Source organism: Labrus mixtus, chromosome 11, assembly GCF_963584025.1.
Source record: "Labrus mixtus chromosome 11, fLabMix1.1, whole genome shotgun sequence".
NCBI lineage: Eukaryota > Metazoa > Chordata > Actinopteri > Labriformes > Labridae > Labrus > Labrus mixtus.
The window spans coordinates 11,860,247-11,879,263 of record NC_083622.1 but is presented as its reverse complement, the minus strand read 5'-3'; the positions used below and the strand labels follow the sequence as shown (position 1 = coordinate 11,879,263).

The 19,017-nt window shown below is 37.3% G+C and overlaps 2 protein-coding genes across 2 annotated transcripts in view; both read right to left on the bottom strand.

The window, feature by feature from the left end:
* LOC132983663 (B-cell receptor CD22-like) overlaps positions 1-19,017 on the bottom strand; it is a 100,788-nt gene that overhangs the window by 71,556 nt on the left and 10,215 nt on the right. The window contains exon 4 of the mRNA XM_061050084.1: positions 13,570-13,833. Within this exon, the coding sequence (XP_060906067.1) occupies positions 13,570-13,833 (264 nt within the window). The remainder of the gene's footprint in view (positions 1-13,569; positions 13,834-19,017) is intronic.
* Positions 779-17,315, bottom strand: LOC132983668 (sialoadhesin-like). Its single transcript, XM_061050094.1, has 7 exons — positions 17,289-17,315; positions 16,564-16,636; positions 3,999-4,349; positions 3,541-3,852; positions 2,619-2,882; positions 1,584-1,689; positions 779-1,473 (listed from the first exon to the last, which is right to left on the bottom strand). Exons 2-7 carry the CDS (start codon positions 16,607-16,609, stop codon positions 1,365-1,367), a joined length of 1,188 nt encoding a protein of 395 aa, XP_060906077.1. The 5' UTR covers positions 16,610-16,636; positions 17,289-17,315; the 3' UTR covers positions 779-1,364.

Here is a 19,017-nt window from a genome sequence, read left to right as displayed (position 1 = left end):
AAAAAAAAAAAATTGAGTAGAAGTAAAAACCTGAGCTTGTTGATTTGTAAACGTGACTGAACAAGGACTATCTTTCAATGATAAAATCAAGCTGGTTAAAACACGTTGATGGAAACTGAGACCACAAACTTCCCCAGCAGTATTAGGATGCCTTTCTCAACCGCCAGAAGAGTCGAAACTATACATTCAGAGATAACCATGTATCTGTTACCACTCTGTTGCATCATCACCTCTTCTTTCAACTACAGCCTGTTAGCGTTTGTTAACCCAGGAGACCTGTTGCTGTAACTTTGAATGTGAAATGTTTTAACATTCTTGTGTGATTTAGGATATCAGCTCGTCAACACTTTTCTTCAATTTCAAAACATTGGACAGAGCTTTCTTCCCCTGCCCCCTCCTTCCTACAGCCAATGTGCAAACAGGTTACTATGTCGTGGACAGTGAAGCTTCAGTTTTTAACCAGCTCTGCATCGGTCTAGAGACTTTTCTGCTCTCTAACCTCTCTCCTTTTTTCAGAAGCAACCGCCTACCTTCTCTGGTCAAAATACAATGATTCTGCGCCACAATGGAAATTTGAAAAGAAGGAATGGAAAGAAGGAGGAAATACCTGCTGCTACGTTTTCAAATAGACCAGCACTTAAACAGATCATGTTTCCTTAATGTCTGATGATAAAGTAAGACCATTTCAAGATTTATTTTAGAAGATATCTTACATATTGGACCTTTAAACTGTCCTCCTTAACCTCCTCTTTGATTCAGTGCCATTTAAACCCTGTCCTCTGGAACTGGCCTCACAGGCTTTCTTTAATCTGATTGGAAAACAAGAGCATGCAATGAATGAATCAAAACTTTATTACAGACTCAGGGTCCAAATCAGAAAATCCAAAAGACATAAAATACAATACAAGATACATGAAATACAAAGCACAGTATAAAAACCTGCAACATGAATGCAATGCATGGTATAAAATCACTAAATAGATAAAAGCAGCGTCCCCAGAGGATACAACTGTACCAATGTTTCCATATCTTGGATTGATTCAGTGTGCATCTCTTTTGATAAACCATTTACTTTTTCAATAAAAAATAAAAATCTTGATTAGCAGAGCTTCAATACAAACAAAAGTGAAAACCATCACCTCAAACTTATCCATAATTCATGATCAATATCTCTCCAGATTTGGACATCAGAAGCTTCATAGAGAAAATGTTAAGTGAAATTACTGAGAATTCATCATGTATTGTGCCAAACACCCTGCAGAATATTGAAATATCACATTCATATCTCAAAGTCGATATTTAAAGCAATGCAGGAAGAACAGAGCGAGAGAGGGAGACAGAGAGAGAGCATTGTCTTCAAATAATCAGGTATGACGATTGGCAATGACATCATAGTCTGGAGATCTGTTAGTATGATCCAGATTCATGTAAGTGCTGTCCTCTTCTTTTGGCTTCATGCTCTCTCTTTGTTTCCTTTAGTAAAAGAAGAAATGAGGATTAAAAAATTGTTTTATACACAACTCATTTGTCATATCTTCATCAGCACAGTTTATTCCAAAAAATCCTCCGGTGTAATAACATACCAAAGAAACATCATGCAGAGTGTGAGGACGATGTTCACAATGAGAGACACTCCAGTAACAGCCCAGAAGAGAACTCCACTGTAGGGTCCACAGTTATCCTGAAGACCTGTCATAAGAAATAACATGATAATATCATAACCCTGTTTAGTGTCGCGTTTATGTAATCAACAACAAATAACTTGCATGTAATCAATAATTAAGACAGGACAATGTGTTGCAACCCCATCTCCTTTAGTTCTCACTGACCCCATATTTTTGCTTTGATATAATTGAATTATTTAATTGGATGGCACTGATCTTCAGAGAGAGGCTAAATTAATTTTAGTCAGTCTAAGGGCTGATTACAGTGTGTATCTAATAACACGTGCTTATTATTTGCTCAGTAAATTATTTTATTGTTAATTTAAACTAAAGTTGAGGAAAATTTAATTGACTATTGTGTCATTCATTTGAAGTTAAGTGTATTCATCTGTACATAAATTCTGATATTTTTTCATTGATTAAAACACTTGGGGGGGGACACTTTTTCAACTTGATGGTTTTTACCACTAAAGTCTACTTCATTGTCAATTTGACAGTGAAGGAAGTACCAAAGCTGTATCATATTTTCAAATCAAGACCACAAAGCGAGCAAGAGAGACCAGTGTAGGCTGAGCAACCAAAAGACTAAAAGAAGAGGAGTGGTTTCAGCAGGAACAACGCTGAGCCAGAAGAAATTCAATATTCATTTCTGATTGTTTCATGGTGGTTATGTTCAAAAGCACAATTTAAACACACTCAACCCACTGGCACATGAAGAAGTTTATTATGAAAGGGAAACTGAATGATTGATTGGCTCAAATTGGCACACATGGACCTTTGGATGAAAAAGACAAATTAGTAATGTTTTATATACTAATACAGAAAGTGCCAAAGATGGAAATCAATCTTGAAAACTGAAATATTAACAACATCTTATAATCAGAAAATCACTGCTCTGGATGAATTATAGACCTTTAAAGGTTTTAAAACACAGAGTTTAACTTGTATACATACGCTGAACATCTATGTGTTTGTTGTCAGATCGTCCACTCCCCAGTTCATTTTCAGCCTTGCAGAAAATATGACCGATGACATTTGAAGCTTTGACAGTTAAAACGCGTCCAGTCCCCATGAAAGTCTCCTGGCCTCCATCAGCTCTGTACCAGGTGTAGTTCTTTACAGCTGGGTTGGTACTGCTACTACAGGTCAGAGTCATAATGTTGTCTTGTCGTATTGGACCGGACAGACTGACCGACACTGTGGTTTTTTTGGGTGAATCTGGGAGGAAAAAAATAAACAGACTTGTTCTTTTGATAATTGAATTGTAAACTGTCACTTTCTTGCTGATTTGGAAGAAAAATCATGAAGAAAATTACTGACTCTGCTTCAGCAACGTTTGAAGCCTTTGCTTTTCAGCATGTTTGCACTTACAAGAAAGGTTGCCATTAGTTTCATGTTTTCTGTACAGTAAAGGGAATTATGTTAATCCTAAAATGCATCTTAATCAGAGTTAGATATATGGCATGCAGATGTAGATTTTCCCTTTGTCTTTTCTTCTAAGTCTCTGCTTTAGCTTGATTTCAAAGCAGCTTGAAGTTTATGCAATTAACAAAAAATGCACCCTAAGATATGACTGCAAAGGATATTTTGGATGAGGAAACACTTCAGAGAAATGAAGCAAAGCAAGTTAAAGGCTTGCTGTTGAAGCTCTGTGATCAAGAAAATCCATAAGCATCTCACACTGAGGTGTTTCATTTATTAAATTGATGTCATTAAATGTCAACACTAATTAGAAAATCTAAAGAATTGGGTAAAAATGTTCTTTCAAGGACTTATTGTTTCACACCTAATTTAATTTAGTCAAGATTTTAAGGAGATTAGAGAGCATTTAAAAGTTTAAGTTTGACTTCCTTAATCACAAGACACACATACTCACATGTAATGTTAGCTGTTAAACTGGTGTTCACAGATGACTCAGTGCTGCCATCTTGTTTTCTGTAGACAGCAGTACAGGAGATTTCCTGTCCGTGATGGAGGTGTGATGCTTTGAAGTTCAGCACAGAGATCTTGACTTTAGTTTTGTCTTGATTCTCCTGCAGGGTCTCCTGACCTTCACCCAGGCCGGGGCTCCATGTCAGATTTGGAGGAAGAGACAGACAGGGAGCTGGAACAGAGCAGTTCAAACTCACTGAGGTTCCCTCCTTCACCTTCAGTGTGGGCGGAGTCAGAGTCGGTCTGGGTGGATCATCTGTTCAGAAGATACATAAACATGTATAAGCAGTTATTTCTCTCTACTATCAAAGGTTTGATTTATCTTTATTTTAAAGTAATCAATGATAAGGTCAGAGAACTACTACATGACCGAACTGTAAATAAGTTTAATTTGAAACCTACCTTTGATTGAAATTTTCACACCATGAAAATTATATTTCAGATCATCGCCACATTCCAATCTAAAATGATACACTTTGTTGTTTTGAGGTTGCATGTCATTCAGGGTTGTGGTGCAGTCTCTTTTTGTTAGGTCACCGATCAATTGTCCTTTGATTGTACTCTGTTGTGGATTACTGCTATCAAACACAACAAGTCTGCTATCAGATTCTTTCCATAAAGCTTTACATGTGTTATCTAAGTTGACATTATGTTGATCATCTACGTCAAAGGAGCAGGGGATTGTCACACAGGATCCCTTCAGAACCTCTATAGTATTTGGTATAATGATCTCAAACTGTCCACACAGGGCACCTGAAACACATGAAAGAACATTTAAATAAGAACATGTGTTAATCATTTGTGAATTTTTGGACTAGCTATGTGTAACGCTAAGTTTTTGAGGTATTATTTTAAATTACTTTTTGTTTGTTACAGTGGTGGGCTTAATGTGAGTGAATATCTCACCTGGGAACAGATAGCCAACAAGGAGAGTGAGAGCTACAGCCATCTTTGTGTTTCAGAATAGGCAGAAAGTCTGGAGAGTACACATGGGCACACATCAGTTTCATACTAAGTATATTTGAGTCCAAGTAAAGTCAGGTTTAAAATGTAGGATCATTGGGAGGCCGTTATTGGTTGAGTTATTTCATTCTTCTGAAGTTGCTTATTGCAGCATCATGTTGTAGATGATAAAATGATTAGAAAAAAACAGGAAGCTTTGTGGTCTGTGAAGGCAAAAGTGACACATAATGCTACTTTTCATTAATGTATTTTCAGTCTATAGTTAAAATTAACGCTATAATCTGTTTATAGGCAGCTCCTTTGATCACCAACAATATAGAAAAACACAACGACAGCTTTATTACGTCGAAGATCAACGAGAAAATGCTTCTCCTTTTATAGTGTCTGTTTTTCCTTAACCTATGGTATTAGTTTATTGATCTAAATCCAACTTTTTGTATTTTTCATATCAAAGTCATGTAAACTTACATTCTTGTCAGGTCCTCTGGAGCAGAGAGGTGAAGATGTTCAGAGGAGGGACGTTTCCTTCAAAGTGTGTGCTGCTTTTTCAAACAGTCAGTAAATTACACCAGGAAGTCACAGTAGTGAACATGCGTGTTACAATCATTTTACAGTCATTTCTATCATAGCTCATAACAGTGCCACAACTCTTCTCAATCGCATGTATTCTTCTGTTCTCTTCTATTTTTCATCTTTGGAACTAAATTAACATGTTTGTAATACTCACCAATTAGTCTCCACCCACCTGTTTTATGATATTTAAAGCAATTACTCATTGTTCAGGTGCAGGTAACTGTATTTGTACACCTAGCGAGCTATGAGAGAAAAGACAAAACAGATGTAAGAAGATAAACACATTCGAGAAAAATCAAACTATTTAAAACCTACGGAAACATTATTTTAAAAAATGAATAAATTATAACAATGATAAAAGTCGCTTTGGATAAAAGCGTCTGCTATGTGAATTGTAGAATTGTAGAAAAGTGCTCAAGGTTCCACCAATGAATGAAACAACCAATAAAATTAATAACAAAATTAAGCCAGGATATTTGGAAATATGGCTACAGCTTTTTCAGTTCAGTGATAGCAGCAGAAACATGGTTATTTTTGTACGGCTTTGTTCTGCCCCTTGGGACTGAAAAACCTCCGTCCAGAGGGAAGATGCTGAAAATCACGGTGCAAAGGGTGGGAGTCAATGTTTAAGACATACTGTAGGTAGCTATCCGCTCTAACGGTCTGGATTACAGGGACGCTTGGTAGAGACTAAGGGACGCTTGGTAGAGACTAAGCGTCCCCGTGACTCACCAACCAGCTGAATAGGCCATTTAACAATGTATTTACTTTTAAATAAAGTACAATATTTCCTCCCATTAGTAAAATAGATGATTGCTATTTGAACTCTACAGACAGACAGGGGTGACTGTGGCACACACACGCACAGGCTCACACACCCACACATGGACTCAGCAACACACAAATACACACACACACACACAACTACATAACTACATCCTTATACCCCATTCACAAGCTTTGCTTCATAATGTTTGGCTTGCTTTAGATTAGCTTGTGATGGTTTTTGATTGAGTTCCATTGATTGTGACTGATGTGGTTTTGATTAAATTCATTATTTTACAATTTAAGAAAGCAGGTGTATGCGATAACTGGTGTATGAACATTGTAATACCACTGGTTATGAGAGCTTGTTACGAACCTAAGCCTTCTATTTATTTAAAGGGATACTTCACCCATTGAAACATGAATCTGTACTTACATTGGGTCATATATGTAGTAGAAATGTGAAATCAATTTTGAAGTTGGTGCCTTCTTGGCCGTGAAAAGGCAGAAAGTCTCTTTTTGGCTCTATTTATATTTTTTCGCCATTATCAGCTTTCTCCATAGAGCCTGTTAGCATAGCTTCCAAGCAATATGGCAGACGTTAAGTTTTGATTCTGGGAGTGAGTTCCCACCCACCGATCTGTGATTGGTCTGTAGCTCCAGTGGTCGAAAATATGAGGAACTAGCGTTGTAGTTTCACCCTGCTAACTGCAACAGCTTCCAGTGATGCAAAAATCATCACTTTGCGTCACTGGAAGCTCCTTTTCAGACTTAAAAATACAAAGATTTCCCATCTCAGGGGAAAATGAGGGCGGGATGCACGACCATTCAAAAATACTATCAGGTTTCTGATGATACAAAGCTTAATTCAAATGGGTGAAGTATCCCTTTAAATACAGATATTACTAATTACTAATTTTAGTATTTAATTAATTAATTCAAGACAAGATTTTGTAATATTGGTTATTGTTCCCTGAATACATGGTGGAGCCCCGTTTTTATTAACTTAGTTTAATAATATTTTTGATTTATATTAATAATTAATTAAGGATTTTACTATATAAACCCAACATAAATGTTACTCCACAAAACCTCAACATAATGGTGCCCCATGTGAGGCTCCCAATAAACCAGCTATATTGCATTGTTAATGCACATTGATCCAATATTTAATGCTAAAAAGGGATTCTTCTGAAGAGAATTCTGTTTTCATTGAAGACTAAATTGTTTTGTTGTATATGCAAAGCAGACACCAAGCTGTGGCTTAGTTAAGTCGTCAGTTGTCAGCTAACGGATAAAGTAATAACTGTTTTTCCTCTTTCTTGTCCATACAATGATTGAACATAATTATGCAGCCCCTGTGACTTTCTCAATGAACCAGCTTTGATGCATTAATCTAGATTTTAATTCTGAAGAAATTTATTAAAGAAATGTATTTCTTGTGAAATGTACTTCTTGTTTCAAGCAAAGCAGACATCAAGTTGTGTTTTAGTGGTGTTGTTTATTTTGGTGAGTTGAGAAGTTAAATCTTTTTTGTGCTCTTTGTTGTTTGAGCCATTTGTTCAGTTGAGAGTGTAACCTCATAATTGTTGCATAGCCAACTGTCTGAGCGGCGTGAGCCACAATACTTACAGGACTTGAGGTGTGAATCCCCTCACCTAGCTTCCAGAAAAGACTGCAGTGATCAATTTGGAAACTTAGATCAAATTTGCTCTCGTGTTGATCAAGCTTTGTTTAGCTTAGCAGCTTTGCTAACAGTTATCCACTGGTGTTCCGTCTTACCATGTAAAATATGTACCAAGACCCTATGTGAGACTCCATTTGGATCAGACCACGCAGCACCACAAGAAACTGTTGCTGGTCTGACGTACCTCTCCTTAGAGGAGATTGACAACTTAAATCGCTATTCAATTAGTATTTGTGATAAGAAGTTGAAGGAGCTAGTTGATCATGTCAACCACCAAGCCAGGAAACCCCAAAGCAAAATCCTGGATGTTCTTGGGCAACTCCTCTTTCTTTCCCAATGCAAGTCCTTTTTGCAGTTAGCCCAGCTGCAAGTAGAAAAGGAGCTCTGCAGGAAAATAACCAAAGCCTGCAGAACCACGTTCAAACCCTGTAGGATGAAGTCCAATCCCTGCAGGCGGACAACAAATTTCTTCATCAGCACTTCAAGACTGCCAAGCAGAAAGTGCTGGACTTGTTTGACGTTATTCAACGGGCACAGGTAAGCATGGAGCAAGACATATCGTCAGGATATGGCTCTGATCTTGAATCAAGCTCCTTAAAAGATCAAACAACCCTGCTGAAAAAGCTCCGTATAGAACCGAGCAGCCAGGATAACCCAGGGACCGAGAAAAGAAGTCCAGTGTTCCCTGCCATTCATAATAACAATAATTTTGACGGTGGAGCTCCTCCCTTTGGGAAAGCACTCCAGTCCACAGACAACTGTGACACCTTTTCACACCTTCACAGGTTTGAATCACCCCATGGGAAGGGGGATGACTACTCAACCCCCACAGGCAGAGATAGCTTCAGGCCCTCTACTGCCACCTTTAAGTTCCCACCGCATGGTTCACAGCTGAGAAATATCAAAACATCCGATGACTAGAATGGCTCCTGTTCACCCAGGGTCATTGAATCTCTGGCAAAGGATGTAGAGCAGTCTGATACAGGTAACCCAAACTTCAGCATTGATGATTACCTCAGAGAGATCAACCTGTGAATCTGTGATCTAACTGATGCATCCACAAGAGAAAAATTCACACGCACACAGGCACACACAAGCATACACACACACAATTTAGGAAAGCAGTTGTTTGTGATTACTGGTGTTTGGGCATTGTAATGCCACTGGTTGCGAGAGCTTGTGTACGAACCTAAGCCTTCTATTAATTTAAATACAGATAATTATTCATGAATAATTATTAGTATTAGTATTTAATTAAATAAATCAAGACTGATATTAGGTTATTTTCCCCTGATTTCAGGGTGGTGCCCCATTTTTATTAACTCAGTTTAATAATATTGTTGATTGATATTAATAATTAATTAAGGATAATTATTCATATGAATTTAATAACCAAATTTTACTATATAAAACATAAATGTTGCCCGCATATTAGCTCCACAAAACCCCAACACCGCTTACCGTCTCTGGTCAAAACAAAAAACAACGCTTCAGCACTAGAATCAAAACTTAGAAGAGGACCTACTGTGTTGTTGTCAGAGAAGCCAGCATTTAAACAGACCATGTTTCCTTAATGTCTGATGATATAGTAAGACCATTTCAAGATTTAATTCAGAAGATATTTTACATATTGGACCTTTAAACTGTTCTACTGAGCCTCGTCTTTGATTCAGTGCCATTTAAATCCTGTCCTCTAGAACTGACCTCACAGACTTTCTTTAATCTGATGAAAAAAAGAGCATGCAATTAATTAATTATTCCTTTATTACAGACTCAGGGTCCAAATAAGAAAATACTAAATACATGAAATACATAGCACAGTATAAAAACCTTCAATGCATGGCATAAAATCAATAGATAGATAAAAACATCACCCCCAGAGGAAACAACTGTATCAGTGTTTCCATATCTTGGATTGATTCAATGTGTATCTCTTTTGAAAAACAGTTATGTTTTCAATATAACATGAAATTCTTGATTAACAGAGCTTTAATACAAACAAAAGTCACTTTAAACGTACCCATTTATCAAAATAATTTCCTCTTTGATACAGCTTAAACCAGAGTTGATCATCAGAGGCTTCATAGAGAAAATATTATGTGAAATTACTGAGAATTCATCATGTATTGTGCCAAACACCCTGCAGAATATTGAAATATCACATTCATATCTCAAAGTCGATATTTAAAGCAATGCAGGAAGAACAGAGCGAGAGAGGGAGACAGAGAGAGAGCATTGTCTTCAAATAATCAGGTATGACGTTTGGCAATGACATCATAGTCTGGAGATCTGTTAGTGTGATCCAGATTCATGTAAGTGCTGTCCTCTTCTTTTGGCTTCATGCTCTCTCTTTGTTTCCTTTAGTAAAAGAAGAAATGAGGATTAAAAAGGGTTTATACACAACTCATTTGTCATATCTTCATCAGCACAGTTTATTCCAAAAAGTCCTCCGGTGTAATAACATACCAAAGAAACACCATGCAGATTGTGAGGACGACGTTCACAGTGAGAGACACTCCAGTAACAGCCCAGAAGAGAATTCCACTGTAGGGTCCACAGTTATCCTGAAGACCTGTCATAAGAAATAACATGATAATATCATAACCCTGTTTGAAACACTTTTTCAACTTGATGGTTTTTACCACTAAAGTCTACTTCATTGTCAGTTTGACAGTGATTCAAATCAAGACCGCAAAGCAAGCAAGAGAGACGAGTGTAGGCTGAGCAACCAAAAGACTAAAGGAAGAGGAGTGGTTTCAGCAGGAACAACGCTGAGCCAGAAGAAATTCAATATTCATTTCTGATTGTTTCATGGTGGTTATGTTCAAAAGCACAATTTAAACACACTCAACCCACTGGCACATGAAGAAGTTTATTATGAAAGGGAAACTGAATGATTGATTGACCCAAATTGGCACACATGGACCTTTGGATGAAAAAGACAAATTAGTAATGTTTTATATACTAATACAGAAAGTGCCAAAGATGGAAATCAATCTTGAAAACTGAAACATTAACAACTTCTTATAATCAGAAAATCACTGCTCTGGATAAATTATAGACCTTTAAAGGTTTAAAAACACACAGTTTAACTTGTATACATACGCTGAACATCTATGTGTTTGTTGTCAGATCGTCCACTCCCCAGTTCATTTTCAGCCTTGCAGAAAAAAGGACCGATGACATTTGAAGCTTTAACAGTTAAAACGCGTCCAGTCCCCATGAAAGTCTCCTGGCCTCCATCAGCTCTGTACCAGGTGTAGTTCTTTACAGCTGGGTTGGCATTAGCACTGCAAGTCAGTGTCCCATTTGTGTCTTCTTGCACTGTGGTCCCTTTGGGTGAATCTGAAAAATTATTACAGGGATTAAAGGTCTCCGTCGCTACGATGGATTTCCGTCAATTTCACTATTGTAATAATTTTAGTCTGTGTCAATCGGACAAATAAAAGTCGAGCAAAATTGGTTGATGACATAGCCCTACCCTCACGTGCAAACTGCGGTTATTAATGTCAGACATTTATCTGAATCCTGTAACACAATTGTAGTTTTGTGTTTGTGTGGCATTTTAAATATAAAGTCAGAACTTTGATCTGCTACATGAAGTCTGCTCGGTGTATAGTAGGCTTTTATTGTGGTAGAGAACATCAGCGTGCACTGCCCATCATATCATGATTTGTTTTTAGGCTTCGGTGCGCAACTTTATTTACCCGACCAAAGTGAAATAAAGGACGAATACACTAATGTCAAAATATCTTTATGTGCCCTGCTGGCTATATATGTAAATAAATAAATATGCCTATATATTTTTTATTACTCTTTACTTTAACTCAACTTAGTAACTTAACTTTATTTATATAGGCATACAATGAATTTGACATTGGTCACGTTTGTCAAAAAGAAGCAAGGCCATATCTGTCAGTCTAGATTTTGAGCTTTTTATACCTAGATCGAAAACACCAATTGAAATTGGTTATTCGTTGATTTATACGTTGAGAATTTTTTTTTGCTTTAATCCGTGTTATTAACACAACATGAATATTAGGCTGTCCCAGACGATGTGCTTATCTCCTGGTTTCATACTATCCTTTATTTGGTTGCTGATTTTTTTCATGTGATTCTAAAACGTGTCAGGCAATCCTTGATGACATTGCCCCTTTCAGAATAAATCGAGCCAAACAAAACGCTCTTCCCTTGCTTAATAACTATACAAGACATTCAACTAAATGTGTATGTTTTCTTGCTAGGCTCTGGGCCTTCCAAATCTCCACCAATGCCCACTTGTTAGCTGCAGGGTCATCAGCTGGGGTCTACCGCTCGTAGATGATTTGCACCTTAACCCAGAACATCTCCAGTTGAGTTCTTGTTCAATTTTAATCCTCCTGGACTTGAGCTCTGCTTTTAATACGAAAGACTATGATATCCTCCTGAATTTCCTGAAAGAGTACAATGGCATTAAAAACACTGCTCTGTACTGATTTCAATCTTATTTATCTGGCAGATCATTCTGTTTCTGTGATACAATTTTCCTCATCCCCTTTCCACCTCACATTTGGTGTTCCCCAAGGGTCAATTCTCAGTCTATTATTTGCTCTGGTAATGGGCACCTCTGGGAAATGGCGTCTTCATTAAAATGTTCAATATGTTCAAATGCACTGCAAACCCAAAGTTTCCCCCACAACTGATTTAAAAAACGAGGTGGGTCTTCTAGCTTTGCTGTGTACCATATTACTCTTTCTTTTTTCTTGTGTTTTCTTGTGTCTGCTACTTCCTTTTGTTTGTTAAGGAAAAAAAAAAAGCTTATAGTCTGGAGCATTACTGGAAAGTGGATTAGGGTGTGAATACTGCCATGAGCCTTTTTTCTCCACTCAGTCGTCTTTGTCGTATCACTGCATGTACTGAACCATGACGGTGGTACAAATACCATTTCAGGCCTTATAACCATCATAAAATCCAAACTGGTGAGTAATGAGAAAATTCAATCCGCTTACAGTGTGAGTCGATAAAGACAATAACTAATCAGAACACAATATATTTTTTTAGAGAGTGGTGAGGACGGCGGAAAAGATCATTAAGACTCCACTTCCTCCCATCCAGGAGATTGCAAAAATCCGCTGCCTGACCAGGGCTCAGAAAATCAGCAGAGACACCTCCCACCCCCACCAAGGACTGTTTTCGCTGCTGGACTCTGGAAAGAGGTTCCGCAGCCTTCGAAGCAGAACTTCCAGGTTCTGTAACAGCTTCTTCCCACATATCATAAGACAAAAATCCCTCCATTCCCCCTCAAACCCCCACATAGGACTACCTCACTGGACTGTAAAATACAATATAACATACATCACAAACGTGCAATATATTTATCTGTATAGAAATTTTATACATAGCTTTTCTTTTTATATCTATTTATATCTGCACCTTGTTTTTCTATGTGAATACTTGCTGCTGTTTTTATCCTGCACTAACGAGTCAAATGCAACAAAATTTTGTTCTTATCTGCACTGAAAGTACAAGTTTGAATGACAATAAAGAAAGTCTAAGTCTAACATGAACATTATAATACGGGGTGTGTATGGGACTTCTGGTTCTTTTTTCTTCTGCATCAGTTCCATTTTTTGAAAACCAGAGGTTGCGGCGTGATATCATCTTGAGTCCCATGCTTATAAGAATGCCATTGTTTGTTTGCAGTGCATCTGACAAAACAGCTTATTTAAAGATTCAGTATGAATCTAGAATATTTTGGGGGTACCTGATGGATTAGATTTTTTGAGGTAATTTTTGTGTTGCCTTAGGGTAGCCTTGACCATATTTGCTCCAGCAGTGCATTGTTGTGCAACTCAATGCTGAAAAGCGTCAAATCCTCTGTGTAGTTGCTTTAAACATCTGTACAAACTAAAGATGTTCATTATTAACAAAGATTATTTACATTCCTGCTGCACAAAAGAAGCCTGACCTACCGGCATTTATGCAAATGTTTCAAACGATACCTACACTGAACATCCATCTGTGTGTTGTTCGATCTTCCACTTCCCTCTTCATTTGCTGCACGGCAGAAAAAAGGTCCTCTCTCCCTTGAAGCTTTGATGTTTAAAACACGTCCAGTCCCCATGAAAGTCTCCTGGCCTCCATCAGCTCTGTACCAGGTGTAGTTCTTTACAGCTGGGTTGGCATTAGCACTGCAAGTCAGTGTCACATTTTTGTCTTCTTGCACTGGACCAGAGGGACTGACTGACACTGTGGTCCCTTTGGGTGAATCTGAAAAGAGAGAAAGAGAAAGAGAAAAAATAAAGTTATATTTTTTGAATATGTAGTTTATTTGTGATGAGGGATAGAGAATGTTATGCCTTTATTCTGAACAAGCCCTGCTAAACATCAATAGAAACAGCTAGTAGGACCAGCGTTGGGCTGTAACGTATCACTAGTAACGCGTTAAGTGTAACGAATTACTAGTGAAATTCCAGTAATAATATTACAGTTACCCACACAAAAAAAAACTTGTTAATACATTACTGTTGTTGTTATTTCCCCACTTCAGATTTATGCAACAAACCCCAGATTCATTTCATTGCGCACCTCAGACAAGCCGGAAGGTAGCGAGCTTCATGGTTGCCAGATATGTGGTTTTCCCGCGGATTTGGGCTTCTTTTTAGGTGCCGCCGAGGGTTGTATTTTTTGGCCATTGGGCTTGTTTTGTCATTTGTTGTCACACATACCTGGCAACCCTGGCTAACTTGAAAGATGGAAGCATACATTTTTACATTCAGCGGCTGGAAATATTCCCATTACTTAAGTTTTGTCGACAGGAAAGATGACAAGAACATCATTGTCAGATGTAAATTGTGTCCCAGGACCAGGACTCTTTATACTGCAAAAAACAGGACTTCAAAACTCCTTAAGCACTTACAACATCTGACGACGACAACACAACAACGTGAAGCTTGCGTAAATAAACCCCACCAATGAGCTGCAGAGGATAGCTGTTATGGAGTTAGATCAGTCTCAATATTCACAAATGCACACAGAAGGATTCATAAATATATTTCATTCTATATAAATGTAAAACAAATCCACAAATAAAAAAATAACATTCACAAATGTATTTCTGATTCACACACAAATATTTATAGTTTTGTATACATAGACTAATAGAAACAAATATATAAACTGTTCAGTCTGCATTTACAAACTGTTTGTCATTTGTGAACCTCACTGCATTCTTAATTTGTTTTTTTAAATTGATATTAAAGTCCAGTGTTACATTCATTTATAATCAGTTACAACTGTGACCTTTAACCCTGTGATGAAAACACTGAGTGTCAAATGATTTGTTGACGTCTTTGTGAAAAACATGCAGATTGTTTTCTTTATGTTTAAGTATTGACAGGAGTTATTAAACCACTGTGTGATATTAGTCATCACTGCTGTTAGCTTACGTGCAGCTTGCTGGTTTGTTGTTGCATGTTCAAAAATTATAGTATCATCAGCGTACATTAGGATGTCTGTCCTAATAGCATTCATTTATTAGATCATTTATGTAGAGGTTAAACAACAAACCCTGTTCATACAATGAATACATCTACAATCAAACATCTGAGTGGAGAGAAAAGAAGGTAATCACACATGGCAGTATGCACACCCCAGGTGACGGCCATGCTCGTAACTGTTTGCTAAATGATTACAAAACAACAAACAAAGAAGAAGAAGCATGTATTTTATGTAATCAATTTAATCACAAGACACTCATACTCACATGTAATGTCAGCTGTTAAACTGGTTTTCACAGATGACTCAGTGCTGCCATCTTGTTTTCTGTAGACAGCAGTACAGGAGATTTCCTGTCCGTGATGGAGGTGTGATGCGTTGAAGTTCAGCACAGAGATCTTGACTTTAGTTTTGTCCTGATTCTCCTGCAGGGTCTCCTGACCTTCACCCAGGCCGGGGCTCCATGTCAGATTTGGAGGAAGAGACAGACAGGGAGCTGGAGCAGAGCAATTCAAACTCACTGAGGTTCCCTCTTTCACCTTCAGTGTGGGCGGAGTCAGAGTCGGTCTGGGTGGATCATCTGTTCAGAAGGTTCATAAACATGTATAAACAGTTATTTCTCTCTACTATCAAAGGTTTGATTTATCTTTATTTTGAAGTAATCAATGATAAGGTCAGAGAACTACTACATGACTGAACTGTAAGTACATTTAATTTGAAACCTACCTGTGACTGAAATGGTCACGCCATCAAAATTGTATTTCAGAATGCCACATTCCAATCTAACAAAATACAGTTTGTTGTTTTGCATGTCATTCAGGGTTGTGGTGCAGTCTTTTTTTGTTAGGTCACCAATCAATTGTCCTTTCTGTTGTGGATTACTGCTATCAAACACAGCAGGTCCATTAATTCTTTCTTTCCATAATGCTTTACATGTGTTATCTAAGTTGACATTATATTGATCATCTACGTCAAAGGAGCAGGGGATTGTCACACAGGATCCCTTCAGAACCTCTATAGTATTTGGTATAATGCTCTCAAACTTTCCACACAGGGCACCTGAAACACAAGAAACAAATCATTATTACAATTATACATTTACAATACAATCCTTATTCATATTGAGTTTATAATGTCTATATTACTAAAATCATTGACAGGGATAGAGGTTTCAAATGAGCCGCGGCTAGAAACCTGATTGCATGTTATCTACTTTGTATTTATATGAAGCAATGTTCATTGCACGTGTCTCTGTTAAATAAACAAACAAATAAATAAATGAAGTCATGATACATTTTATTGTTGGCTCTGTTTCTAAAAATCTTATAAAATAGATAAATAAGATAAAATAGTCTTCACGTAAAACTCAGAGGATTCATCATTTTCACACAGCTTTTTTCCATTAAAGTTGTGAATTTAACACCAAATCTCTACATTATGATATCAAGAAAGCAGAACACATTAGTAGCTAATTTCTTTGACAAATATAAGTGAGCATCTCACCTTGCAGCAGACAGCCAGTGAGGAGGAGAGTCAGAGCTGCAGCCATCTTTGTGTTTCAGAAGAGGCAGAAAGTCTGGAGAAAATACATGTAGATTTACAGTTTAGTTTATTTTGCTTCAAATAAACTTAGATTTCATTTTGAGGCTGTTGTTGAATGTGATCTTTGCAGAAGTTGCAGATGGAGAAATATCTTGAAATGTTTAAATCTTCATCAATGTGGAAAAGGTTGGATCCAGAGTTTAGTTAACTAAATTGATCCCAACAAAACTAAAAGACTTCAAGGTGTGCAGCTTCTCATTTTAAGGTTTAAATTGAAATCTTTTTGCATTTCATTCAATTCATGTAAAGATGCTCATTATTAAAACGTAGAAGATGAAATGATAATAAAATAAAAAAACAGGAAGTTTGACTGCCTGCCTCAAGGAAAAGAGACAAATGTTGTGTTTTTTCTTTTGTTTCTTTCTTTGTTTACAACCTCTTTAAGGAAACTATTTGATCAGTAATAATGCCCAGAAGAAAAACTGCATGAGAGCTTTAAAATGTTCAAAACTTGATCAAAGTGAAAGTTTTTTTTCTTTCCCCTGTAACAAAGTTTGTTTGATCAAACTTCAGAAAAATGCACTTATTAAAAAGTAACCTTTATGATATTAAACATGTTTATTTGTTATATCTCCTGAAAAAGTATAAAGTTATTTAAAAGTGATATAAAAGTTTTATAAACTTACGTTTTTGTCAGGTCTTTTTGAGCAGAGGTGAAGGATGTTTAGAGAAGTGAAGTTCCTCATCATTTGGCAGCCTTTCCAAACAACAGCATTTAAAATTTGTCTTGAAAATGAGGAAGTCAAAAAAAAAGTGAACATTCATGTTCACATGAAATGTTCAGTACATTTCATGTGAATAGTTTTCATACAGTGTCACATCTTTCCTTACCTTTCATTTACTATTGATAAAAAACATCTGTACAAATTATTTGTATCTTTAGACCTCAAAAAAACATTGTCATCATGGGGATGTAAGCATTTGATTAAAATGCAAAAATGAATCAATGAAAAGCCTGTACTTCCTAATCATGAAGCAATGAAATAAGCAGGCTACTGTATAGAATACATTTCTAATAACACAATTCTCAATATCTTATCAATTACCATAAAAACCTGATGTATAAGACGCACACCCTTTTTTTTAGATCCAAAAAGTTGGCTGCATCTATACATTGGTGCAACCAATATACCAGTATAAAATGCTGACACACGCGGCGTCATTACTGCGGTTGCAGCAGCCATCATCACACACTGCGCGCGACCTGACGATTAAAAATACATCCCCATTCATTCTGTATCCAGATCTGATTGCATGCTGTGCTGGGTGAGAAGGTGACACAAACCACAGCTTTTCTCCCTCACGAGGTCATGATCCTGCATGCACAGAACACAGTGGTATATTGTTTCATAAATAAACCTTGTTGAGTGCTCTTTTGATTGAAATAATTCTATATTAAAGTCAAAAAGTGACCAGCGGAGTCATGCAGAGAGCTTGCAAGCTAGGAGTCTGTGCCTCACAACTTTCACTGCAGCCTGAGAGCTCAACTACCGTACTGTAACTAGTAGGAGTGCAAACTCCAAAAAGTGAAAACAGACTGAACTAAAAGAGCGACACAGCTGAACACAAACTGCACGTTGTAGACTTCACTGAACACAATAGAAATGGTCAGGCCGGAAAACTTTTTTTCTCTCTCAGAGACCTTCAAAAACATGCGATTTATATTCTGGATTTTATAGTATGACAAAAAGTACTTTCATTCTTACTCAAAGTCAGCAATTTTTTTTTGTTCAAGTGAAACTGAATGACAATATATATATAAAAATATTAAAAGGTGTTTTCACATTAGGCACGATTATTTTGTACCATGCCCGACACGACTGCTCTCCCCTCCCTCTCCCCCGCTGGTCTATGTTCACATTTTTAACATTGTTCCAATGCCCGACCATGAGCACTGAGCAACATTTAGCAAAGTCACAGTGGCATGGAAAATCATTCTTTAGGAGGCAGAAACCTCCAACAGAACCTGACTCATGTTAAATAGCCATCTGACGAAACTTTGTTGGGCTTGGAAAGGGCCTGGGCAAAATCGTGTTCCACATAAACCATGCAGTAAATACTGCAAGGTTGCCAAGCCAGTGTTTGATTTCCCCAAACATCCCCATCTTCTTTTGCTGAAGGTCAAGTGCTCTGTTTATTGATTTGCAGCAGTGAAAGAGCTTAGTATGTGTTTGAGGAAGATTGAACAGGTGCCTGCTACACCTGAGTTCACTTTTTCACTTGCTGTATTTGTTGCTTTTGAGCTTTTAGAGATGAAATGATCTGGGAAATACATCAGCTCCTGAAGCTAATTTCAAACATGCCAATTGTAGTGATCGATAGAACTCAACAGTGACCCCCCACTTTTATGGCAGC